Below are 26,873 nucleotides of genomic sequence, written 5' to 3' on the forward strand. Positions count from 1 at the left end.
AGCTAAAATTTTAGATAGCTCAGAAAGCTCTACTGCTTTTAAACAGTTCAAACACTGCGCAGATTCTAAAGATTCCTCCAATGCTGCCTCACTTACTGAGGACAAGGTAATCATGTTTGGGAGGATGCCAATTATTTTATTTTTAATGGCATCAATTTTATTTATGAAGAATCCCATAAAATCATTACTACTAAGAGCTAAGGGAATGGATGGATCAACAGAGCTGTGGCTCTGGGTAAGTTTGGCAACTGTACTAAAGAGAAATCTAGGATTATTTTTATTCTCTTCAATTAATGATGAAAAATATGCTGCTCTAACTCTGCGGAGGGTCTTGTTATACAACAATAGTCTGTCCCTCCAGATTAAGTAGGATTCCTCTTGGTGTGTAGAGCGCCATTTTCTTTCCAATTTCCTAACATTGTGCTTCACGGAACGCAGCTCTGAATTAAACCAAGGAGCCAGCTTCCTGTGAATAATCACCTTCTTTTTCAAGGGAGCTACATTGTCTAATGCAGAACGCAATGAGGAAGTCACATTGTTAGCAAAGGTATCGATTTGTGAATGGGAAGAAACAACATTGCTGCTATCTACATGGCATTTCTGCAATACTGAGGATATTAAAAAGGGAACAGACTCTTTAAGTTTTGATACAGCATTATCCGATAAAAATCTACTATAATGGAACCCTCTTTTGGGGGTGGAGAACTCAGTTAGATTAAACTCAAATGTTATTAAAAAATGATCAGACAGGACAGGGTTGTGAGGAAATACTGTTAATTCTTCACAATCAATGCCATATGTCAGAACAAGGTCTAAAGTATGGAGCCGAGAGTGCGTCGGTTTATGCACATTTTGAGCAAAACCAATTGAATCTAGGATAGTTTTAAAGGCTACACTAAGGTTATCACATTCAGTGTCAACATGGATGTTAAAATCACCCACTATAATAACCTTATCAGTATTTAACACCAAATCAGATAAGAAATCTGACAACTCATCCAAAAACTGAGTGTAAGGGCCTGGTGGACGATACAAAACAACAAACAGAAGAGGTTTTATTGCTTTGCAGTTTGGATGAGGGAAACTGAGGGTTAAATGTTCAAAAGAACTGTAATTATTAGTTGGCCTGGGACTAATTAATAAATCAGACTGAAAGATAGTTGCCACTCCTCCTCCTCTTCCCACAGATCTGGGAATGTGGAAATTTGAATAACTGGAGGGGGTTGACTCATTTATACTAACGTAGTCCTCTTGTAGCCAGGTTTCTGTGAGACAAAACAAATCAATCTGATTATCAGAAATCAATTCATTAACTAACAAAGTCTTTGGAGGGAGAGACCTTATATTTAATAGACCACATTTTATTGTTTTATTTTTAGGTTCAAGGTTAACCGTATTGATTTTTATTAGGTTTTTATGATTTGTTCCTTTTAGATCAGTTTTTGATCTGTTATGTTTTGGCCGTGGGAAAGACACCGTCTCAATAGGATAATGGATGGGTAACAGTACAGAAGCTGCAGAGAGGTGTGTTAAACTACGGCTCTGCTTCCTGGTCTGGACCCTGGGTTGTCAGCATTTAGGAGAACTAATAAATCCGGCCAGATTTCTAGAAAGAAGAGCTGCACCCTCCAAAGTAGGATGGATGCCGTCTCTCCGGATCAGACCAGGTTTTCCCCAGAAAGTTCTCCAGTTATCAATGTAGCCCACGTCGTTTTCTGGACACCACCTAGACAACCAGCGGTTGAATGATGACATGTGGCTAAACATGTCATCACTGGTCAGATCAGGCAGGGGACCAGAGAAAATTACAGAGTCCGACATAGTTTTAGCAAACTCACACACCGAAGCAACACCAACTTTGGTGACCTCTGATCGGCGTGACCGGGTGTCATTACCGCCAGCGTGAATAACAATTTTGCGGTATTTACGCTTATCCTTAGCCAGTAGTTTTAGGTAGGATTCTATGTCGCCTGTTCTGGCCCCTGGTAGGCATTTAACTATGGTCCCTGGTTTCTTTAGTGCCACATTTCTCATTATGGAGCTGCCAATAATTAAGGTCGGCTCCTCGGCGAGATTGTCGCTCAGAGGGGAAAATTTATTAGAAACGCAGATGGGTTGGTGGTGATCTGGGGTCTTAAAGAAGGCGCGGAGGGTCAGAGCCCTATCCAGTTTTTTGAAGCCTGGCTGCCTGCTACGCTCGGCCAGGGGAACAGCTCCGCGGGTAAAGCTCGCATCAAAGTAGACCGCGCACACCGGTCTACTTTGATGCCACAGTACATATAGTCCAGTGGCTCTATTAATACGTCGCAATAAAGAGATGATACGTATCCACCCTTTAAACAGTCTCTCTGTACCTTAATCGCAATAAACACAACAGACTTACGTGCCTTGCCGTGGGCCGCCTCAATATAATAATCCAAGTTGAATATTAGTCCAGTGCATTGATGAAATTCTGCGTATCCTTCCGCGAGTCAAACTTGTGTTCAGTCCCGTTATGAGTCAGCGTGAGTGTCGCTGGATAGCGCATGTTGAAGCGAATGCCCTTGTCAATCAAAGCACGGCAAGTAGCGTTAAATCCCCTCCGCTTCTCACGGACTGCATAAGAGAAATCCTGGTGTATAAAGATCCGCTGTCCCTCGTAGTCAAGCTCGGGAGTCGCCTTCACTGCTGTCATGATGCGCTGCTTGTCCCTGGAGTTGTGGAGCTTAATGATAACCGGTCTAGGACGTGTACTCCGCGGGCCGAGGCCCCGGTGTGCGCGGTCTACTTTGATGCGAGCTTTACCCGCGGAGCTGTTCCCCTGGCCGAGCGTAGCAGGCAGCCAGGCTTCAAAAAACTGGATAGGGCTCTGACCCTCCGCGCCTTCTTTAAGATTAATAATGCGGATGTTATCCCGCCTGCTCCTGTTCTCCATATCATCAAAGCCCTTAACCATGGTCTTAATTTTCTCTTCGGCTTCAGTCAGTCTCCCTGTTATGTCGGTGACCATGTCCTTCACGTCTGAGATTCTCTGTTCTGTCTCCGTAACACGCGTCAAGAGTCCTTCCAGGGAGGACGATATTTTATCCAGAGTCCCAGAAAGTGCAGACAGTTTTTGGTCCATTACCTCACTGATACTTTTAGTCACTTCACGGACGAGGGCAGCGGCGTCTACTGAAGGCGAGGGCTGGTCACCTGTTGCTACTAGCAAATAATTTTGGCTAGCACTGGCAGTCATGGCGGCGGCCGCCGTCTTTCGTGGTTGTATTTTCGTCTGTTTTGACATTGCTCGTTGTCCAATAAATGTATTTTGCAGTGTTGCGTATTCGTAAAACACCAAATCAATATATCTCTCGAAAATATAGACAATAGCGCGTACTATACTGTAATATAGACGGGTGGGAGCAGGAGCACATTAAGAACACGTCTTCTAGCCAGCCATCTTCACCGGAAGTCAAGCGCTCGCTCGTTTTTAATAGATACCCTCACGTTTATCAACAAGATTATTCCAGAATCTTGTTTATCCTCGGGCTTCTAACGGGACGAGCTCTCCGGTGGGCACCAAGAGTTCGGGTGCTCCTTTAATGAATTCCTAGCGGAATACAAGACTGTTTTTTCCGGGGCAGTAGATCCGGCTGAACAGTCCCGCCGATTGTGGGCGCTTAAACAGCGGAAACGTTCGGTTGTTGTTTCTGAAAAGTCAGAGTAGGTCATCTGGCACCAACAACCATGGCATGTTCATAGTCTCCTAAATACCCTTTTCATCAGGTCTAGATGCCTAAAACCATTGAGTTACTGACTTCTTTGTATTATACTGAATAGTTTCTCAGTAAATTGACTAGTAATAGTATTTACCTTTATATATAGCATCTCAGAATTAAGAATCTCTTGCTGCCTAGCCTTGAGGTAGATCCATTTTGTATGCTACAGTATCATATATGTAGAAATGCAATGTTAAAGCCACATATCTTCTAACTCTGCAGAAACACAATGATGTAATGTCGGTAAACCAAAAGTCTTAGATTTTTTCTTTGTCCACAAACTCACTGATCTGTATATTCAAGGTCACTCAAAAAACAACAACGTAGGGACTCATCTGTCTTTATTTACAAAGTTATTTATTTCATGTCCTAAAGCACAAATGTCACATTTTGGATAAACTTCTTGTTTATCCAAAAATCACTGAAATACAAATATTTTAATTCATACATTGTTCAGTCTACCTCTGTTGCAGAGACCAACATGTAGTTTAAAATGCAGTCATCCTGAACAAGATTGAGCTAAAAGCTATAAGTGGAAATAACTGAAGAACCCTATTTTTTGTAGTCCAGAACATGACATCAAGGTAAAATGATGATTGTAGCAAGATATGGGAATAGGTTTTTAAGTTTTTTTTTATCTGTGATAACAAGTCTTTGCGCTATCACCAATAAAACAAAAGTCTAGTTTTACCCACCTAATGTAACTGTGAATCTTTTAAATGCCTGAACAAAAATCCTGTACAATTATTAACATGTTACACAATCACATAATAGCCCCTTTTCCACCGGTGGGACTTTCAGCCATTTCTCAGGATTCTTAAAGTCTTACGTGTGTTTCTACACAGTTTTACCAGTCAATTTAATTTTCTGGGTCCACACTTTCCTGGATTATACGGCCAGGTCTGTGGGTTGGACTTCCAGACTACCCCAGGATTTTTGTTGGGCAGGGTTATGCCGCTTAGCATCAAATGCAACATACCTGTGCAAATCTCAGTCCTCCGATTTAAGCCTGTTTGTGATAGAATGAAACAGATTGTTCAAACAGAAGAGCTAATGGCAAAGGAGAGTGGCAACTGTGATTAAAGTGTGATATATTAAACTTTCTATGATTTGTCATAGAAATGACATTTTTATGACATTTAAGGCAAGAATGTGGCTGTATAAAGCTCTGATATCTGCTCATTGTATCAAGATATTTGTCATTATAAAAGTACTGCAACATTTTCGGATGTCTCTTCTCACTGCGCTTACAGCCAGCTTGTCTTGCTATAGCCGAAAAGAATGGCTGATTCCTGGCACCTTGTGTTCAAACACCCACTGGCCTTCACCAATGAGTGGAATTAAACACAAACATAATTCAGTCCAATGATATCTAATGTTTCATGTTTGGTTTATATCTGTGTTGCATTTGTAATTGACCAAATTTGTTTGTCTAGGTTTAAAGTTAAGTTTCATAACAGGGCAGTTTTATTGAACTGTGTCATAATGGAGAGCTAGAGAGTGTCATGGTCCAGCAGGCAGCCTCTATCTGGACCAGCTTTGCCTGGTCCGAGGCGATTGCGGAGGTTTTCTCTTCCAGGGCTCGCTCGTTTTTATTAGATACCCTCACGTTTACAAGATTATTCCAGAATCTCGTTTATGCTCGGGCTTCTAACGGGACGAGCTCTCCGGTGGGCCGAGGCCCGTTTCCCCAATTGCCAAGAGTTCGGGTGCTCCTTTAATGAATTCCTAGCGGAATACAAGACTGTTTTTTCCGGGGCAGTAGATCCGGCTGAACAGTCCTGCTGAATGTGGGCGCTTAAACAGCGGAAAGGCGAACTTGAGTTTATGTTGCGCCTCCCCAGATCACTTTATTGCCTCTTGCCCAACGCGGCCATAAGATCGGGCCCGTCGGCTGGAGCGGGAAGACCGGCGGGCCAGAACAAAAGTCAGCTGCCCAGTCGCATCAGTTCCCCACGTTTCTGTCTTCCTGCGATGGTTCTTTCCCCTGAGGGTAAATTCAGTCACTACAACCTAATAATCGTTCATTCACCCAACAGGCTAGAATTGGGTAGGTGCCGTTGCCAACTCCTCTCCAGGTTTTTGCCCTGGATGAAAGAAGCCTTCCTCGGGTAACACATCGCACACAACCCCTTGAATTAATAGTCTCCGGAAATCATAGGGAAAAAACCTCCATTTACGTTTTCCCTGTGCAACACACACCTTTGGTCCTTGGTTTCTCGTGGCTGCAGCAGCACAATCCCCACATAAATTGGTTCGAGCTCAGGCTCCATTCCTGTCCGAGCGCTGTCACTCTTGTTGCTTGCTGTCCGCAGTTCCCTCCGCTCCTCCCACTGGAGGAAGATTCCGTTGATTTAAGTAGAGTTCCCGAACAGTATCGGGACCTCAGCTTAGTTAAAACCAAAGCCGAGTCGTTACCACCTCATCGGCACTATGATTGCGCAATCGAGCTGCTGCCCGGCGCTCCTCTTCCCGCGAGCCGTCTTTATAACATCTCTCGAGCTGAGCGACAGGCCCTAGAGAAATACATTAACGAATCTTTGGCAGCAGGCCTCATCAGACCTTCTTCCCCCCTCTGGGCAGTTTTTTTTTTTTTTTTTTCGGGAAGAAGGACATGTCTTTGCGGCCTTGTATTAATTACCGCGGGTTAAATCAAATCACGGTGAAAAATAAATACCCGCTTCCCTTCATTTTGTCGGCGTTTGAATCTGTCCAAGATGCAACTATTTTTACTAAGCTCGATCTGCGCAACGATTACCACCTGATCAGAATCCGTCAGGTGGACGAGTGGAAGACAGCCTTCAAGACACCACTGGGGCATTTTGAGTACTTAGTCAGGGCAGTCAAAAGTAGCCGGTCAACGGCGGCAAATCGCCGTCTATAGCAGCTGTTGCCGCCACCTACATTTCCCCGAGTATATAATAGAGCGATATTTGTGCCTTCTGGTTGAGCGCGCAGGAACCAATCCGAGCTCAACTATGAAAAACTCTTTTCGCGCGACGCTCGCGGAGAAACAGCCAAGCGAGCGCACAGCACAGCTGGTGTTGAGCATGGAATGAGCTGCGCGAAGCTGACACCCCACCCATGTGAAAAAAATCAGTTAAATAGACGGAATGGTTAGTGCTTCGTTTGTGCAGGTTTGTGCCGTTAAAATTAGCGTTTGTGCTGCTTTGGTTTCGCAGATAATATAAGTTTTAATTTCGGCCAGTGACGTCACCATAGTCCAGCGCTGCAAAATAAAGCGCTACGTTTTTCTTTCTTTGCTGGTGCTGAACAAACCACAATGGGCTACTTTTTCAGTGTTTTATTTGTGCAGGTTTGTGCCGTTAAAATTAGCATTTGTGCTGCTTTGATTTCGCAGATATTAAAGAATATTTGTTCCTGTAAATTCTTGTCAGGAATTTAGTGTGGGACAGAAGTAAATCATGTTATTGCCAACACTGGAAAAACGTACAGTAAGTCTTTTTAATATATTTCTACTTATAAATATAAGTGTTGTCATTTACAGAGCCTGTTTCCCCCCTACAGCGTTCTTATTAATTTATTTATATATTCCTGCTTATTGGCAACAATCTCTTGGGAATTTTTATTTTTTTTAGTTTCCATTGTTATAAGTATGCTTATTTTATAGTTGCTTGGTTGCCACATGGAAAGAAAAGTGATTATTCAACAACAGTAAGTCATGAAGTCGACACATAAAGGCAGTTTCACCACGAGTCCCCTCTCATGCATCTCAGCTTCCTGACTGAGGAGAGAGGCTGGAACAGTCTCTGTGCAGGATGGCTGGCGTCCTTAATGACGTTCTTCATTGTTGTAAGAAGATGTGGTCAGATCTACTGTTTGGTCTCCACACTTTTCTCAACAAAGAAAGTTATTAATTTCGTATTTTTCTTTTATCATGCAAGTTGTTTTAGCCTCTATTGTAAAATGTGTGTGTTATATGTGTGTGTACTTTATTCCTTAATAAATATTCTGATTTACTTTGTCTTATTTAAAGAACTTTACTTTAGATAGCAATGTCAAGTAAGCAACCAAAGAAGGCATTTAATTTATTAGAATGTGCAACTGTTTTCATAAAGTTCATTTTTCCTAATCAGAAGTGTTTATTCATCTTTGAGAGTATAATGTTTATAACATTTTCAAACAGTAATTGGTTATAGTTGATCTTAGAAGTCATAGTTCATTACTCCTCTGAATTAATTAGAATAGCAAACCTTTATTGCTCTACAATAGGAAGATTTGGGGGTGTCTGCACCTAATAATAAGGCAAATAAAGTATACAGGCTTATATAACGCAGAAAACATACCCAAACTAAAAACAACAAAAAATGCAAAAAAAAAAAAAAAAAATCACACTGGTTAGCCTATAAAGTATAACAACGCTGTAAGTAACGATCTCCTAAACGTTCCTTTGTCCACCTAAGCTAAACCTTTAAGGACCACTCCACTTTTTACTAGCTTTATGCATAAAGTGGGAAATATTGTTCAACTATGAATATATTGACTGTGTTATCAGCTGAAAGGATAAAGCATATAGATTGAATAAGAAATGACTAAAAATATAGACCAATTTGGTTTGCTTTGTATTGAGCTCAGCACAAAATATTAAAAACGTAACACTCCGCAAAAACTATTGGGCTGCAAATCTTAATGAAAACTTTTTTATTCCAAGGTTGTTGTTGATAAATGAAAAAATATGATTGTTCTATATAAGACTTGGTAATTATAAATAAAGTTAAAAAAAAAAAACGAAGCGCTCCAGTTTATTGTGCAGCACCGGCTATGATGACGTCATAATGTTACGGCCAGTGGCCTTTTGGTCTGTTTTGTTTTTCTTTCTAATATGTTTGCAGGTGTAGTTGCATCTTCCTGCCAGCTGGTGCCACTGTGGAAACTTACAAACCTCCTGAAGTCTCCTCCTCGTTTAACTTCAGCCACTTCCTTCTACCATCATCCTCATTCTGTATTGGACACTCGCCTGATTGCCTCACCAATCCGTGTGGAGCCCTCCTTATTTAAACTCAGCTCTCCCATGCAATCAGGGCAGCTGTGTTCTAGAGCAGCTTGCCACACTGCTGGTTGTGTTTTGTTTGTTGTGATGTGTTTTTGTTTTACTGTAACACTCGTTTAACTAGATAATTGCAGGTTGTGTCACTCGTTAGGTGTTTTGCCGTGACACTGTTTGAACCTGACAGTGCTTGTTGTGTTACTCGTTTTCTGACACTTTGTTAACCTGACTATTGTAGGCTGTGTCACTCGTTGGGCAATTTGCCGTGGCACTCTAGTTAAGCCTTTCAGTTGCTGGTTGTGTCACTAGTTGGATGTTCTGTCTTGTGGTTTATTTTAGTGTTGATGCTGTCAACACATTATTTCTTGTGGCCTTAAGTCATCTTTGGTTTTCTTTTGTTATTAGATCACATCTTGTCCTTTTCGTGTACTTATTGTTGCCGTAATTTTTGTTTCTATACCCAATTTATCAATAAATTGTTACATTTTTTTCATACTCTTTTGTGTTGGCTTTTTATGTTACCTCCCCAGGACCCCTAGACCTTTGGGGTCGTAACAATAGGCCGAAATAAAAATCACATTATCTGCGAAACCAAAGCAGCACAAACGCTAATTTTAACGGCACAAACCTGCACAAATAAATCACTGAAAAAGTAGCCCACTGTGGTTTATTTTGGATCCAGCTCAGCACCAGCAAAGAAAGAAAAACGTAGCGCTTTATTTTGAAGCGGCGGTCTATGATGATGTCATTGGCTGAAATTAAAATTCATAATATCTCCAAAACCAAAGTAGCACAAACGCTAATTTTAATGGCAAAAACATGCACAAACGCAGCACTAAAGAAGTAGACCAGTCTGGTTTGCTTTGGCTCCAGCTCGGCTCCAGTTCAGCACCAGCAAAGAAATAACAAGGTAGCGCTTTATTTTGCAGCGGCAGCCTATGGTGATGTCACCGGTCAAAAATAAAACTTATATTATCTGCATAACCAAAGCAGCACAAACGCTAATTTTAACGGCACAAATCTGCACAAACGAAGCACTAACCATTCCGTCTATTTAACTGAGTTTTTTTTACGTGGGTGGGGTGTCAGCTTCACGCAGCTCATGGAATGAGCAGGTCGAGAGCACGAGCAGAGAAGGAACTGAGCGCGCGCTTGTTGTCTCACTGCGCGCTCGGAAGTTAGTAAATTGTCATATATTCATCTAATCTGATCTGTTTTATATGGTGCTAGTAATTCAAATTCAACTAATTTTATGCAAATTAGTTCAAAACCTTGTTAAAACATGATAACATGTGAAAAAATTTTTAAGAATAATGATTAAAAAAAACAAAGGTTGTTTTTGAAGAATAGATCATTCACTTTTTTTGCTTTTTTTTTTAATTTAAAACATGCAATCTGACTATATTCTTTAAATAATCACCTGTCTTGAAAGCTTCCAAAATACATCAGGGAGACTCTATTTTTCAAAATTCTCCCCTCTGGGGCTCGGGCACCGGCATAAGTGCACCCTCCTACCTGATAGTGTGTGGCCTGCTATTGTAAAAAAAAAAAAGGTTGACTGCCCTGCTTAGTTATGTCGTTTGGCCTCTGCAACGCTCCCGCTGTCTTCCAAGCTCTCGTTAACGACATGCTCCAAGATTTCCTGATTGTCTTTGTCTTCGTGTATTTAGACGACATTCTGATTTACTCAAGAAACCCCTCTGAACATAAACATCATGTACGCCTAGTCCTGCAGCGGCTCTTAGAAAACAAACTTTTTGTAAAAGCAGAAAAATGTGATTTCCACCAACCTTCTGTCCCGTTCCTGGGTTTAATTCTCGAGGGAGGCAAGATCCGCTCAGACCCCGCAAAGATAAAAGCCGTCCTTGACTGGCCCGAACCCAACTCCCCTAAACAACTTCAACGTTTCCTGGGCTTTGCCAATTTTTATCGCCTCTGCATTCGAATTTACAGCATGGTTGCCGCCCCTCTGCACGCACTTACGTCCACTAAATCCACATTCGCCTGGAACCCGGAGGCTGGTGCAGCTTTTTGTGAGCTCAAACAGAGATTCTCCCAAGTTCCCATCTTGATCCATCCCGATCCTCTCAAACAGTCCACCCTAGAAATTGACGGAGCCGTCCTCTCCCAACACTCTGATGATCACAAGCTCCACCCGTCGCCTCTCGTCAGCTGAGAGAAATTATGATGTGGGAGACAGGGAGCTGCTCGCCATCAAACTCGCCCTGGTGGAGTGGCATCACTGGCTGGAGGGGACGGAACAACCCGTGGTTATCTGGACCGACCACAAAAATCTGGCCTATTTACAGACCGCCAAGCGATTAAACCCCAGGCAGGCCAGTTGGTTGCTCTTCTTTTCCAGATTCAACTTGTCAATCTCCTACAGACCAGGTTCCAAAAATACTAAGCCCGACGCCTTCTCCCATGTATTCTCTCCTGCTGAGTCTGATGAGGAGCCTGCCCTTATCCTTCCTCCCACATGCACCTTCGGAGCCCTCCGCTGGGAGATCGAGGACATCATCTCCCAAGCCACACAAACTGAACCTGATCCTCGAAACGGCCCCCCAAACAGGGTCTACGTGCCCAGCACCGTCCGCTCCCAGGTTATCCACTGGTCCCATGCTGCCAAGTTCTCTGCTCACCCTGGCATCCATAGAACCATCGCCCTCGTCTCTCGGCTTTTCTGGTGGCCAACTCTCCACAAGGACGTCCGGGAGTACATCCAGGCCTGCCCCACGAGCGCCCAAATCCTCCAATCGACCACCCGCAGGCCTCCTCCAACCTCTCCCCGTCCCTGGGTGTCCCTGGTCCCACATCGCCTTGGACTATGTCACCGGATTACCCCCCTCCCAGGGAATGACCACCATTCTCACCATAATAGATCGCTCCTCCAAGGCCTGCCATTTAGTACCCCTTCGAAAACTTCCATCTGCCCTCCAGACTGCTCAGCTCTTAATTAAACACGTATTCCGCCTCCAAGGAATCCCCCAGGACATCCTCTCGGACCGCAGTCCCCAGTTTGTCTCCCGCATCTGGAGGGAATGACTGGTGCAAATATCTGCCCTGGGTAGAATATGCCCACACCTCCACCGCCACAGGCCTCTCTCCTTTTGAGATCACCCTGAGCTATCTCCCTGGGCTATGTCCCTCCCCTCCTCCCCATGGAGGAGAGGCAAATTTCTGTCCAATCTGTTAAACATCACATCGACTACTGTAAACAGGTCTGGTCGCAAACAATCCAAAGCCTCACTAACACAGCCCGACAGAATCAGCAGTCGGCAGACCGGAGATGGGTTCCAGCCCCCCAATATCGTGCTGGCCAGCAGGTAGGCTCTCCTCCCGCAGTTTTCTCTCAAGGCTAACCTACCGCAAACTTGCCCCCAGTTTTACTGGCCCCTACACCATCGAGTCAGTTATAAGTCCCACAGCAGTCCAACTCCCCCTCCCTCCCCATTCCCAAATCCATCCTACCTTCCATGTGTCTCAGGTCAAACCCGTCCTCTCCAGCCTCTAGCTGTCTGCTGTGGGCTTCTTTCTTTTCTTTTTTCCCCATTTGACAGGAGGGCGTGGTGCGCTCAGCTGATTCTCATTCCGCGGTGCGGCACTGATTATTTAAGCGGAGGGCGGCCAGCTGATCATTGCCAGAGTGTTAACCTGAGTGGTATGCTTCAGTGGCCACTGTCTCAGACAGCTTTATGTTTCCTTGCACTAATCCTTGCTCTTGTGTTTCCCAGGTTGCCTTACGTCAAAGTCAAGTCCTCTGTCTTCCTTTGGTCTGAAGATCATTCCAGACAAACCCAATTCTGAGGCTTCCTCGGTGGTCCCGAGTCTGGCAAAGGATTCTATCTGACCATCCAGACCCCCTCCAGCCAGCCGCTCTGCCTCTAACAGCCCCGTGGGAAAGTTCTACGTCTTCCACCTGTCAAGCAGATCAAACATCAGCTGATTACCGCTCCTTGTACCAACCGCCCCCCTTATCGGCTTGTTCGATCTGTAGAGTGGTAAGCGTTGCTGCACATTTTAAGATCGTGTGCCAAGACTGGCGTCTAACCTTTCTTCTCTTTAAGTCCTTAGAAAGACCGTGTTCCCACCTTCTACGTCCGTGAGGAGATTCGCCCAAAGCTCCCCGTTCTGTTAAATCCTCCTCCTTTCTAATCAATAAAATTGTGCTGAATCTGCATTTGTCCTCCTGGTTGTTCTTTGCATGTGGGCCAAAGCCATAAAAAACATGACAGAGAGTAAATCTGGAAATTTATAATTTGATCATCTTTCACAAAATGCCTGCAACAACTGTAAAACTGCTGGAGTTCCTCAAGGATTAAATGAAGAAGAAAACTGAGCAAAAGTTCAGGCTTCATATTTACAGGTTCATATCCCTGTGCTACACTGTCATGGTTGCTAGGTAACAGAGGTCTACTTTACACAAGGTTGATTCAGATTTAACAATTATTTCTGATGTCAAGGCCATGTACAGTACACCCCTATAAAGATTGGGACAACCCCAATCAAAAACGTTCAAAAAACAACAAAAAGCAGTCTTTAGTAGCATTCAGCACACACAAGTATACGAATTACATCCATTAATGATGTCATTGCTTTCAGGTTGTGAGCTTCATCTTGTTAGGATGTATGACGTTCTTGTATAAAGGAACCTCTCAGCATGGATCTGAGTAGGACCAGTTTTTCAGTTAAGACGAAAACAGTCTGTAGCTCTGCAGTCCTTCAGCAGTGGATCTCATAAGCTATCTGAGATTCCATAAACACACCTGTGTGGTTGAAAAATATTCCTTCAGCCTCTGATGTGATCATAGGCTCTGCTTCCCCTCCTTCCCCTGCCATTCTTCTCGTGGTTCGGATGTCAATCTCCTGCTCTTGTTTGTTCTGAGGGGCAGTGGGATTTGTAATTTTGCTTGGCCCAATGGAAAGTGTTTGGCTGGTGCTGTCAGATGATGCATGGCAATCCAGATTAGTGGTGGAGACAGCTGTAGGTGGAGCAGGTGTAAACACAGGTTTGGCTCTGTTCAGTACATACATTTCATGGCCTTGCTCGTCCCGGTACTCTTCTAGCTGGGCAAAGGTGGTGGGGCCATCAGAGTAGTCATTCACGTACAGGATGCTCTCCTCCTGCTGGTTAAAATTCACCTTGATCACTTTTGGAATACAGAAATAATTAAAACTTGAGAGGTTCACACTTTTCAGCTATCCTGTTGAATACTTTTTTGTCAGTTTAATTCATAGAAACATGTACATTTTTAAAAAATTGCTGTAGTAGCACCAGGCATTTTCATAAATATTCAGGCAGGTGTTTTTTTTAAAAAAGGTACCATTTATATTATGATTTGTTGTTGCAGTTACTATAGCAGAAATATCTCCTACATCTTACAAAGCAAACTATTTAGATAACAGTAGAGAGTTTAAAAAAGGAAAACAGACATGTTTATGATTCTGTGCCAACTGTGTGCAAAGCTACATCTAAAAGAAAATAATAATGACAAAGTTTAATATTGTTTTGTCCCTCATTTCGAAAGTGAAACTCATTGATTCATTACACAGAGCAAAATATTTCATGCCTCTATTTCTCAGAACTTTGATGATTTTGCTTACAGATAACGAAAACTTCTCTCCTGTGGGAAACATTAAAAGGGGTGATTAGGGATGAGATTATAGCATACTCAGCTAAAATAAACAGGATGAAAAGAAATAAGCTAGAGGAGCTTATTAAAGCAATATCTATGGTTGATGCTCAATACTCTGTCTCCCCTTCCCCCGCGCTCTACAAGACTGGACTTCCAAACAAATAATTTACTATCAACTGAAAAAAAACAGAACGTCTCCAATTAAAATCACGAGGGTATGTTTACAAGCATGGTGACAAGGCTGGACGTTTATTAGCAAATCAACTCAAGTGCCGCTCAGCCTCGCAACAAATCCCACAAATTCACAAAGAGGATGGCACCCTAACTATTGAGCCAGAAGAAATCAAGGACCCATTTGCCTCATTTTACTCGAATCTGTGTACTTCAGAGATGACAAATGATTGCTCTGACATGGAGCATTTCTTCAATAACCTCCAGGCTCCTTCTGTAACAACAGTGCATAGGGCTGAAACCAAGCTTACACTAAACTGTAAGGAAATCATTACTGCAATAAAAGCAATGCAGAGTGGCAAGGCAGGTTCTTTAAAAGGTTCTCTAATAAACTATCAACAATTCTACTTGATATGTTCAATGACTCTGTCCCAAGGATCACTCCCGCAGACATTGACTCAAGCATCAATTACCCTTCTACTTAAGCCAGGTAAAGATAGCAAAGAATGTGGCTCGTACCGACCCATCTCCCTCCTAAACTGTGATGTAAAGATCTTGGCCAAAGCCCTTGCCTTACGCCTTGAAACCACAATGCACGACGTGATATCTGCTGACCTGGTTTTATTTCGGGCCGGCATTCATTCACAAATATCCGTCAGCTCCTAAATGTTATCCACTCTCCTGTGTCCAGTGCGTGGTACCTGAAGTGGTTATCACACTGGACGCAGAGAAAGCTTTTGATCGGGTAGAATGGGGATATTTATTTGCATGTTTAAAGAAATTCGGATATGGCCCTAATTTTGTCACATGGATTCAACTTTTGTATATCTCTCCCAAAGCCTCTGTAATCACGAATGGTAAACGCTCACAATACATCCAGTTTTATGTGCTCCTCATATTATCCACACCCTGAGGAGGTTTGGCGCCCTCTCTGGGTACAAACAACTTCAGTAAAAGTAAATGTTATCCTGTTAATTGACTTGGCTATTCAAATACAGGACGGTGCTCTACCGTTCCATTTGTCTAAAAATGGCTTTAAATACCTGGGCATTAATATTACAAGAGATATGCAGAATCTTTACCAAGAAAACATCTATCAGTTATTTGAGAAAGTTAAATTAGATTTGAAGAAATGGAAACTACTTCACTTATCCTTGACAGGGAAAGTGAACTGTATCAAAATGAACGTGCTCCCCAGATTTCTTTACCTGTTTCAATGTATCCCACTATATCTCCCCAAGTCCTTTGTTAAGTCTATTGATAAGGCTCTAATCTCATTTATATGGAACGGGAAGAAGCCTAATATATGGTTAGAACTGTTAAAGAGGCCTAAAAACCAAGGGGGCTTAGCCCTTCCAAATCTTTGTCACAACTATTGGGCCTCAAATGTAAAAAAAAAAAATCATGTACTGGCTCCACACTCCCGATACAGACTGGTGCCACTTTGAAGCTGTATCTTGCATCTCCACTTCTCTCAGAGCCCTGGTCACTTCCGGCCTTCCCCTCTCTTTCTCGCAATACACTAACAACCCTATGGTCATAAACACCCTCAAAATATGGTCTCAGCTTAGACAAGAGCTTTGGGTTTCAAAACCTTCTCCATCTGAGTCCCATACACAATAATCACCTTTTCCTCCCAGCTAAGGTAGACTCTGAATTTACTTTCTGGCAGAGATGTGGCATTAATAATTTTGAGGACTTGTACATAAATTGTACCTTTGTGAGCTTTGAAGATTTATTGCACAAATCTGACCTCCCTCGGTCCATCTTATTTCAATATTTCCAAGTCCACCATTTCCTTCAATATCATGATCCCAATTTTCCATACATACCATCAATATCTGGTCTAGATAATCTGTTAAAATCTCAGTTTAATTCTAAAAGACTGGTCTCCAGAATCTGTGATAGTACATCCTCTTTTAAAAGCACAACATTAGCAAAGATCAGAGCAGACTGGGTGGATGAGCTGGGAGTGGGCTTGGAAAGGCACACTTGGGAGAACGCTTTACTGAAAGTAAACAGCACTTTCTGTGCCAAGCTAAGCATTATACAATTTAAGGTCCTACATCACATCCACTATTCCAAAGCAAGACTGGCTAAAATATATACTAACACAGTTGCAAGCTGTGACAGAACACATAAGTTCTGGTCATGCCCAGCCCTGGTAACCTACTGGTCTACCATCTTTAAAATGCTGTCAGAAGCACTGAATACTAATCTTCAACCCAACATAGCCATGGCCATATTTGGTGCCACATATAGAAGATATACAACACTAAGGGGAGGCCATAGAAACATAATTGCTTTCACAATGCTGCTTGCACGAAGAAGAATATTATTGTATTGGAAATCCAAAAATTCACCCAAGTTGTGTTTGTGGTTTAGTGACCTGACACACTTCATACAATTAGAGAAAATAAAATGAACTCTAAGGGGGTCCAGGGACAAACCTTTCTCTGTCTGGGGTCCCATATTGACGTATTTAGGTAGACTTAAAACTGAGCCCACTTAATGACCTTCTGGCAGTCATATTGTGTTTGTATCTGTGATTGTGATTGAACCCATGTGTACCATGTCTGGCTTAGTGTATAGCCTCAGTGCTGGCGAGCCAAGGTATATGCTCTTTTTCTTAGGTACACTCATCCGTGTGTGTGTGTGTATATATTTGGATGTATATATGTATGTAAAACTTTTTATTTTACTTTCCTTTTTTTTTCTTTTATAAGTGTTCTTGTTTATTTTTGTATTACCTTCAATTATCTACTCCTGCTGGATTGGTGTCCAACATGTTCTTGGGATGGGGGTTAAAATATAAATATGAGTATCGTGCCTCTTGTAATTGAAATTATATAATGTATCACTGATGCTCAATAAAAAAAGTATATTAAAAAAAAGTAGTCAGGGAAGGCAGATCATCTGCTATTACCATATAACAGATCATGGGTCAATGTGAGCTTCTGAGCTTTCTGTGTCTCTGCTCTGTCTTCTCTAACATAGAAAGTACTCCTGGGTCAATGTGAGCTTCTGAGCTTTCTGTGTCTCTGCTCTGTCTTCTCTAAGCCCCAGTGGGTGGAGGCAGATTACCGTTCACACTAGTTCTGGTTCTGCTGGAAGTTTTCCTTCCTGTTAAAGGGGAGTTTTCCTCTCCACTGTCGCTTCATGCATGCTCAGTATGAGGGATTGCTGCAAAGCCATCAACAATGCAGACGACTGTCCACTGTGGCTCTACGCTCTTTCAGGAGGAGTGAATGCTGCTTGGAGAGACTTGATGCAACCTGCTGGGTTTCCTTAGAGAGGAAACTTTCTCACCAACCTGGAGGATCTGATGGAGTCTGACTTTGGAAAGAGCCTTGAGGTAACATGTGTTGTGAATTGGCACTACATAAATAAAACTGAATTGAATTTTTTGTGCTTTATAACAGTTTATCTGGTCTTCATAAGCACTATTCTGTCTGCCAATGTTAGGTATAATGAACTAAACCATTGTACCAACAGCTAACACCCACCCAGTAGTGGGGGACAACATTTTTAACCAATTATGATAATAAACAGAACTTGACAGCGATGTTTGATAACTAGGATCAAATTAGAATTGAATTGACTTGGAATCTGTCCATTGACTGAACTAAATTGACTTCATTTATAAAGTGCCTTGACACTATGTTTGTTGTGACTTTGTGACTATTGCCCACTTTATAGGATGTATGGGGGATGTAGATAATAAGAGAGGAAACCAAGCATAGTCACCAAAGTATGAAGAGCAGCAAAGCTAGAAAGAACAGCTTAGAAACAGTGTAGTAATTCTAGTCTGATTCATACTGCCAGCACTGCTCATTATACCAACCTTTAACATAACTCTTAACCTTGAACTAATCCTTTTTGCAAATACCTACATCAATATGCAGTATATTTCATAAAAAAGAAATTGTGAAAATCCACCAGAAACATGAGCAATGTGGTTTACTTGTCACATATAATCAATCTCAATTTGACTACTATGGAATTTTTAAATAATACTTCATATAAAAGCATCATAAAAATTAGTTATTAGTTTCAACTGGATACATTGATTCTGAAATACAGTTAAAATGACTTCATCTCATGTTCTGTTGAGAACGCTTGTTGTGCTGATAAGAGGCTGATTAGTTTTGATTGGTATGTGTTGTAATTAGAAGTGCATTGCATTTTTAACTCAAAACTACAAGGTCATTTGACCTGCTGGGTAGATCATAAAATAAATATTTTTTGTCATTTCAAAGTATGCTTTTTCATTTAGACAATATGCACCTTTTCAGCACCATCGGCGTCCTTGTCTCGCTGGTGATGTCGGCTGTAGATCATTGCAACCAGTAGCAGAGCAGTCAAAGCCAGCAGGGAGATGCCCACAGCAATGGCAGTCTGAGTGGCAGCCCCCAGAGCACTGAAGGCCATGCTGCCCAGAGCATACAGGGGCTCTCGGCTTACATCAGAACCCAAAACTAGGCCGTGGTTTCTCAGCCGGGGCCAAGCTGGGGAGAATGGTGAGGAAACCTGAGACCACGAGCCCCAAATTGAGGAAGAAGACGATGAGTTGATGGCAAGCTGAAAGGTCACTCTGGCTACACCTCCTGCATTCCAGGCCTCACATTCATAAAAACCCGCGTGTGCCACAGTCACATTACTGAGAAACAGCATGCCACTGCCAGTGTCGGGATCAAAGAATTCGCCAGCTGTCTTCTGCAGGCTGACTCTGCCTTCAGACGGCTCTTCAGATCCTCTTACATCACCTCCTCCAGTACCCAGCTCCTGAACCAGGCCTCTGGGAGAGTCTACTACTTGACTTTGGGATGCTTTCTTCCAAGTCACCTGCAAACATATATATGGTGGCTTTTATCTTGAGTGCTCTTGCTGGGCAAAGAATAATTATAACACACATACACAAACCTTACTATCAAAACAACCCCAAACATATGATATATGCTTTTTAACCTAGAGTCTACTCAGTGACTGACGCTTTAGGGAGACAGAGGTTTCAAGAAAATGTTATTCAGGTTATCCTTCAATCCATGACCTACACATGCGCTTCAGGCCTACGATCAACTGAAAGATCCATAATCACCTAAAGAAGACCTAAAAGCTCACATGACTTTGGCCTTCAATGATATAAAAGCACAATGGACTCCATCATTTTTTGGGGGGTGGGGGTGGGGAGTAGCAAGTTCAATGCAGAAACCTTGCTGTTTCCTTGCCTCCACAGACGTGGGACACAGAAGTTAGGATTTTTACACATTCCTTGGGGCAAATCTGCTCCAGCTCTTTCATGTCACATGGTTTTCACTTGTGAACAGTGATCTTTAGGTCTAACCACAGACCCTCCATTGGATTGAGGTCTGGACTGAATGTTTCACCTTAAACCACTTAAGTGTTTCTTTAGTATACTATGGGCCATTGTCCTGCTGGAAGGTGAACCTCAATCTCAGTCGCAAATCACAGGCAGACTGACAGGTTTTGCTGAAGAACAGCACCATCCAGCTTACTCTCAATATGGTGCAATTTCCCACTACCTACTGCTCAAAATGTTGTTCATTGGGTGTTGCCATGTGTTCTGTGTGCACCAGATGTAGAGTTTTCCTTGGTGGCTACAAATTCTGCTGTGATGTTCTGCAGCCTCTTCAGGGTGACCTCTAGTCTCTGTGCTGCCTCTCTGATTAATGCCCTCCTGGCCCAGTCTGTGGGTTCTGGTGGGCGGCCTTCTCTTGACAGGTTTTTGTGGTGCCATGTGCTTTCTTTTGGAAGATGATGGTGCTTTGAGCGAACATAAAATATAGATATTTTTCATGATCTCACCCCTACTAGTACGTCTCAACAACTTTAACCCTGATTTGTCTGGAGAGCTCCTTGGTCTTCATGGTATGATGCCTCTAGCTTAGTGGTGCTGCAGCCTCTGGGGGTTTTCAGAAAAGGCGAGTTTACACTGAAATATCATGTGACACTTCGATTGCAAACAGGTGGACTTCATTTCACCAATTATGGGACTTTTGAAGGTAATTGGTTGCACCGGAACATTTTAGGGGCAAAAGCTGGATATTTTTACTAACCATCTGAATAGGATCACAATGATATGCAGCAGTCAGTTTATGTACTTAAACGACATGCAGTCTACCTCTGTTCTGTTGTTTTTTGGCCTGATTGGCTGTTATTCTTCCTCCTTTATCTGCAGGACTCAACACAAGCTGCAACACTTGCTACAACTCTAATCACCAGACTGGGACTCTGCCTTTATATACCTGCCTCTCAGCCAGATCATCCATTAGTCTTTGTGTTAGTAAGCTGTCCTGCATTCATAGTTTGCGTCACTGTTCTGATGACCTTCCTTGTTTTGGATTCCCTGTTTTGCCTTGTCCTTGCTGAACACCTCATCAGCTCACTGATACTGGACATGACCTGAACTGTTTTTGACCTCCATTGCTGCCTTGCCTCCAGAACTATTCTGCCTGTTCCTGCTGGATCTGTTTATGACCCCTGCCTATCTCACGTTTCTGCTCTCTGCCTCCTGTCTGTTCAGGCTGTCTTCAATTCTGCCAGTTTGCTTATCACCTTGGACTCTTGCCTGCTATTACCACTCGTTTGTTTGTTTTATTTTACAATAAACTATTTAAGTGCAACATGTGTTAGCCGTGTCTGGCTGAAGCATCAGGTGACGAGCTCCTGTGCATAACACTTAAATTCCTCTCTCAGCCTCCCATAACCTCATTTTTGATAATACCAAAATTTTAATTTTTTAAATGTCTTCCAATTTACTGATATTTGTGGTATTTCATTAAGAGGTATAGATGCAAACAAAAATGTGATTAATGCATACACATTTCTGCTGCTAGACCTAACTGAATGTTGAAAAAAGTAACCTTACTTGAGGCCGAGGATAGCCAGAGGCATGGCAGGACACCCTGAGGCTCTCTCCCAGATGCACTGCCAACCTTCTTGGTTCCAGCTGAACTACTGGAGGGATACAAACTAGGCTGTTTAGTGGGACTTCCACAAGGCTGAGACGGGAGAGACGTGGTGGCTCATTGCAGACCATCCGACGTTCCGCAGAGCTGAGCAGACGCTGACCATCCTCATCAATCCAGCTCCTCAGCCAGTGGAGAGCACAATCACAGCGCCAAGGGTTATCTGCAACGAAGGAAGACAGAAAACTAATTATGCTGAATCATAAGACTTCCTAATTTGGGCAGAACTCCAAATGTTAATGAGTGGGCACTAGGGCTTAATATTTTTGGCTAAATGCTGAAATACAATATTTATCTCAATATGTTTTACGTTTTTATAATGTGATTATAAAAAGGCATCTCTGAATCAAAGCTTTATCCAAAGTATTTCACAAGCACATTTTTTAACAAATAGCTGTAGATAAATATGAGAAACAGCTAAAGAATAATCTACTGGAATACACAAAAGTATATTTCTAATGCAACATAGACCATCTCGATATAAACTATTTAGACTCATTCTTTATTGCTTTAAAAATATAAATATATATTTTAAATCTATACACAAACATGATTACCTCGTCCTCAGTAAGTGAGGCAGCGTTGGAGGAATCTTTAGAACCTGCGCAGTGTTTGAACTGTTTAGAAGCAGTAGAGCTTTCTGAGCTATCTAAAATTTTAGCTTCATCTAAACCTTCTACCTATATGTTAGACCCAATCCCAACCAAGTTGTTTAAAGAGATATTCCCTTTAATCAGTGGTCCTATTTTAGACATGATTAATCTATCCTTAGTAAATGGATATGTACCACAGGTTTTTAAAGTAGCTGTTATTAAACCTTTACTTAAGAAACATTCTCTTGATCAAGATGAGTTAGTAAATTACAGACCTATATCTAATCTTCTTTTCTTATCTAAAATTCTTGAGAAAGTAGTTGCTAATCAACTTTGTGAGTTTCAGTCAGGCTTCAGAGCTCATTATAGCACTGAAGCAGCTCTGGTGAAGCTCACTAATGATATTCTCATGGCCTCAGATAATGGACTTGTGTCTATACTTGTCCTGTTAGATCTCAGTGCTGCATTTGATACAGTTGATCACAATATTCTCCTACAAAGACTTGAACATACTGTAGGGATTAAGGGAAAAGCATTAGGCTGGTTTAAATCTTATCTGTCGGACAGATTCCAGTTTGTTCATGTTAATAATAAATCTTCCTCAAACTCTAGGGTCACCTGTGGAGTACCACAGGGTTCAGTCCTTGGACCAATTCTCTTTACTATATATATGCTTCCGATCAGCAAAATTATCAGACAGCATGGGATTAATTTCCACTGTTATGCTGATGACACTCAGCTATATTTATCCATAAATCCTGATGAATCCAATCAGTTACTTCGACTGCAGTCATGTCTTGATGACATCAAAAGCTGGATGACTTTACATTTCCTGCACTTAAGTTCTGACAAGACAGATGTTGTAATCTTTGGACCAGAGTCCTCAAAAAATAAAGTTCTTAATTAATCACTTAATCTGGATGGCATTAACTTGGCCTCTGGTAATAAAGTAAAAAATCTTGGTGTTGTTTTCGACCAAGACATATCATTTAAATCCCATATTAAACAGGTTTCCAGAGTTTCCTTTTTTCACCTCAGGAATATCGCCAAAATTAGAAACATTCTGTCCAGGAGTGATGCTGAAAAACTAGTCCATGCATTTGTTACTTCAAGGCTGGACTATTGTAATTCTTTACTATCAGGAAGTCCACAAAATGCAGTTCAAAGCCTTCAGCTGATCCAAAATGCTGTAGCAAGAGTTCTGATGAAAATCAACAAGAGGGATCATATTTCTCCTGTTTTAGCTTCCCTTCACTGGCTTCCTGTTAAATCAAGAATAGAATTTAAAATTCTTCTTCTAATGTATAAAGCCCTTAATAATCAAGCTCCATCATATATCAGAGCTCTGATTACCTCGTATGTTCCTAACAGAGCACTTCGCTCTCAGACTGCAGGTCTGCTGGTGGTTCCTAGAGTCTCTAAAAGTAGAATGGGAGGCAGATCCTTTAGCTATCAGGCTCCTCTCCTGTGGAACCAACTCCCAGTTTTGGTCCGTGAGGCAGACACCCTGTCTACTTTTATGACTTATCTTAAAACTTTCCTTTTTGACAAAGCTTATAGTTAGAGTGGCTCATGTTACCCTGACCTACCTATGGGGATGTGTTCTATGGGCTTAGGCTACTGGAGGACATCAGGATCTATTTTTCTCACTCTATCGAGTTCTACTGCTCTCCAATTTGCATTGCTTGTCATCATTTCTGCTTTTAACTTTTTGTTCTCTCTCTTTTTTCTTCATAGTAGGTACACCTGGTCTGACGTTCTGTTAACTGTGACATCATCCAGAGAAGACGGCTCACCCGCTACTACCATTTAATGTAGAACAGATTACTAGATCAATGTGTGCTTCTGTGCTTTTTTTGTCTCTCTTGTTGTGTCTCTGTTCTGTCTTCTCTAAACCCCAGTCGGTCGAGGCAGATGACCGTTCATACTGAGCCTGGTTCTGGTTCTGCTGGAGGTTTTCTTTCCCGTTAATGGGGAGTTTTTCTTTCCACTGTCGCTTCCTGCTTGCTCAGTATGAGGGATTGCTGCAAAGCCATGGACAATGCAGACGACTCTCCCTGTGGCTCTACGCTTCTCCAGGAGTGAATGCTGCTTGTCGGTACTTTGAAGCAATCAAAGGACATTATATAGGACATTATATAGGACATTTCTGACCAATCTGTATAATATGATTGATTTTGACTTTGTAAAGTGCCACGAGATGACATGTTTCATGTATTGGCGCTATATAAATAAAATTTAATTGAATTGAATTGAATTTTACATTGCCCAGCCCTACTGGACGCTGTCAAAAAAATGACCAAATAACCAGATTGCTTTACTTTAAATGCTCTGTTGGTACGTCATGCTGGAATATATGATGGCGCTTTTTGAACTGGTACTTCTGTCATGCATAAGAAAAGACATTACACTCACCGGCCACTTTATTAGGTACACCTGTCCAACTGCTCGTTAACACTTAATTTCTAAGCAGCCAGTCACATGGCGGCAACTCAGTGCATTTAGGCATGTAGACATGGTCAAGAGAATCTCCTGCAGTTCAAACCGAGCATCAGTATGGGGAAGAAAGGTGATTTGAGTGACTTTGAACGTGGCATGATTGTTGGTGCCAGAACGGCTGGTCTGAGTATTTCAGAAACTGCTAATCTACTGGGATTTTCACGCACAACCATCTCTAGGGTTTACAGAGAATGGTCCGAAAAAGAAAAAACATCCAGTGAGCGGCAGTTCTGTGGGCGGAAATGCCTTGTTGATGCCAGAGGTCAGAGGAGAATGGCCAGACTGGTTCGAGCTGATAGAAGGGCAACAGTGACTCAAATAACCACCCGTTACAACCAAGGTGGGCAGAAGAGCATCTCTGAACGCACTAGTACGTCGAACTTTGAGGCAGATGAGGCTACAGCAGCAGAAGACCACATCTGGTGCCACTCCTTTCAGCTAAGAACAGGAAACTGAGGCTACAATTTGCACAAGCTCATCGAAATTGGACAATAGAAGATTGGAAAAACGTTGCCTGGTCTGATGAGTCTCGATTTCTGCTGCGACAGTCGGATAGGTAGGGTCAGAATTTGGCGTCTACAACATGAAAACATGGATCCATCCTGCCTTGTATCAACGGTTCAGGCTGGTGGTGGTGGTGTCATGGTGTGGGGAATATTTTCTTGGCACTCTTTGGGCCCCTTGGTACCAATTGAGCATCGTTGCAACGCCACAGCCTACCTGAGTATTGTTGCTGACCATGTCCATCCCTTTATGACCACAATGTACCCAACCCATGATGGCTACTTTCAGCAGGATAATGCGCCATGTCATAAAGCTGGAATCATCTCAGACTGGTTTCTTGAACATGACAATGAGTTCGCTGTACTCAAATGGCCTCCACAGTCACCAGATCTCAATCCAATAGAGCATCTTTGGGATGTGGTGGAACGGGAGATTCGCATCATGGATGTGCAGCCGACAAATCTGCGGCAACTGTGTGATGCCATCATGTCAATATGGACCAAACTCCCTGAGGAATGCTTCCAGCACCTTGTTGAATCTATGCCACGAAGAATTGAGGCAGTTCTGAAGGCAAAAGGGGGTCCAACCCGTTACTAGCATGGGGTACCTAATAAAGTGGCCGGTGAGTGTATATCCACTGTAGGAATGTTAAGTATTGAACACATCAGCACATTTCTCAGTTTAAATAATTCTAATAGGGTCCCTCACATGAAATTCACACCAAATATCAACGACAACCCAAGTAATCCACACACAAAGTCAAAGCAAATTGATCCAGAAATTGACTTTTTGTGGAATGACAGGAGCAAATTACACAGAAACAGAACCTACACAGAAAGAAGCACCTCTACAGCTGCTATGTACAAGTCAACATCAGCTTGTTTAATATTAACCTATTGGCCTAGAAAAAGAGTTTTCATTGCCAAAGTATTGCAGAGAGGTACAACTTTTAAAAGCATAGTGAGAAAACATTTAACTGCTGCAAAACATTACTACAAGTGGCAATGGTTACAGCTGCATTTCTAAACTTCAGAATGTTCCACTCGGTCCTGTTGAAGACATAATCCAAAAATGGAAAGGCCATCAATTCACCATAAACTAGCCAGCTGAACTCTTCTGTTGTCATTGCACACACCATTTAGGCTGTTGTAAAATCAGCCTAACAGCGTATTGGCAGACACTGGGCACCCTTTCCACAGGGTTTCCCCTACCGACATATTCACATCTGACCAAATTGTTGAACTTCTTCTGGCAGCACCGCACAAAAATGTCTCCTCCTTGCAGCCGAACATGACCCACATAAAGAGCTGCTCCTGGAAGTTTTAACGTCTGCTAAGATGTGGAGAACAGCCAGAAGAAAACATGTGACCCTCTTTATAGACAAGATAAACACAAAACCGTTGTTCAGTAGAACAGGCAGACAGACACATTTTGTTAAATGTGGAACAGTGCTACAACAGATGTTTGACAGCATAAAAAGGTCAGTACAGCCCTTGAATCTGCATCAGTGAAATTGTAAACCTCCTGGACAACATAAGCTAACGCTAACTGTTATTAGCTTGATGGGCAGGCCGATGACGGGGTTCTGTTGGTCTATGCTCCCCCTTCAAGCTGCACCACACAACACTCTAAACTGAAGCAATGAAACAACAAACCAGTGCCCACCCCCGCATATTTGCCAATACACTGACAAAAAAAATCCTGGTGAAGACCCTGATCACCCTAAAAACATC

At 42.4% G+C, this 26,873-nt stretch overlaps 1 protein-coding gene across 3 annotated transcripts in view; it reads right to left on the reverse strand.

Moving 5' to 3' along the window:
- Positions 1 to 12,993: 12,993 nt before the first annotated feature.
- LOC105923583 (leucine-rich repeat-containing protein 24) overlaps positions 12,994 to 26,873 on the reverse strand; it is a 30,063-nt gene continuing 16,183 nt past the window's right edge. For 2 of the 3 annotated variants that reach the window (XM_036131677.1, XM_036131675.1), the window contains 3 exons: positions 21,445 to 21,707; positions 18,843 to 19,400; positions 12,994 to 13,875 (listed from right to left, as the gene is read on the reverse strand). In XM_036131677.1, the coding sequence (XP_035987570.1) occupies positions 13,471 to 13,875; positions 18,843 to 19,400; positions 21,445 to 21,707 (1,226 nt within the window). In that variant the 3' untranslated portion in view covers positions 12,994 to 13,470. The remainder of the gene's footprint in view (positions 13,876 to 18,842; positions 19,401 to 21,444; positions 21,708 to 26,873) is intronic. The other variant, XM_036131676.1, reaches the window with a different exon arrangement.

This window comes from Fundulus heteroclitus, unplaced genomic scaffold (genome assembly GCF_011125445.2).
Source record: "Fundulus heteroclitus isolate FHET01 unplaced genomic scaffold, MU-UCD_Fhet_4.1 scaffold_45, whole genome shotgun sequence".
Classification (NCBI taxonomy): domain Eukaryota; kingdom Metazoa; phylum Chordata; class Actinopteri; order Cyprinodontiformes; family Fundulidae; genus Fundulus; species Fundulus heteroclitus.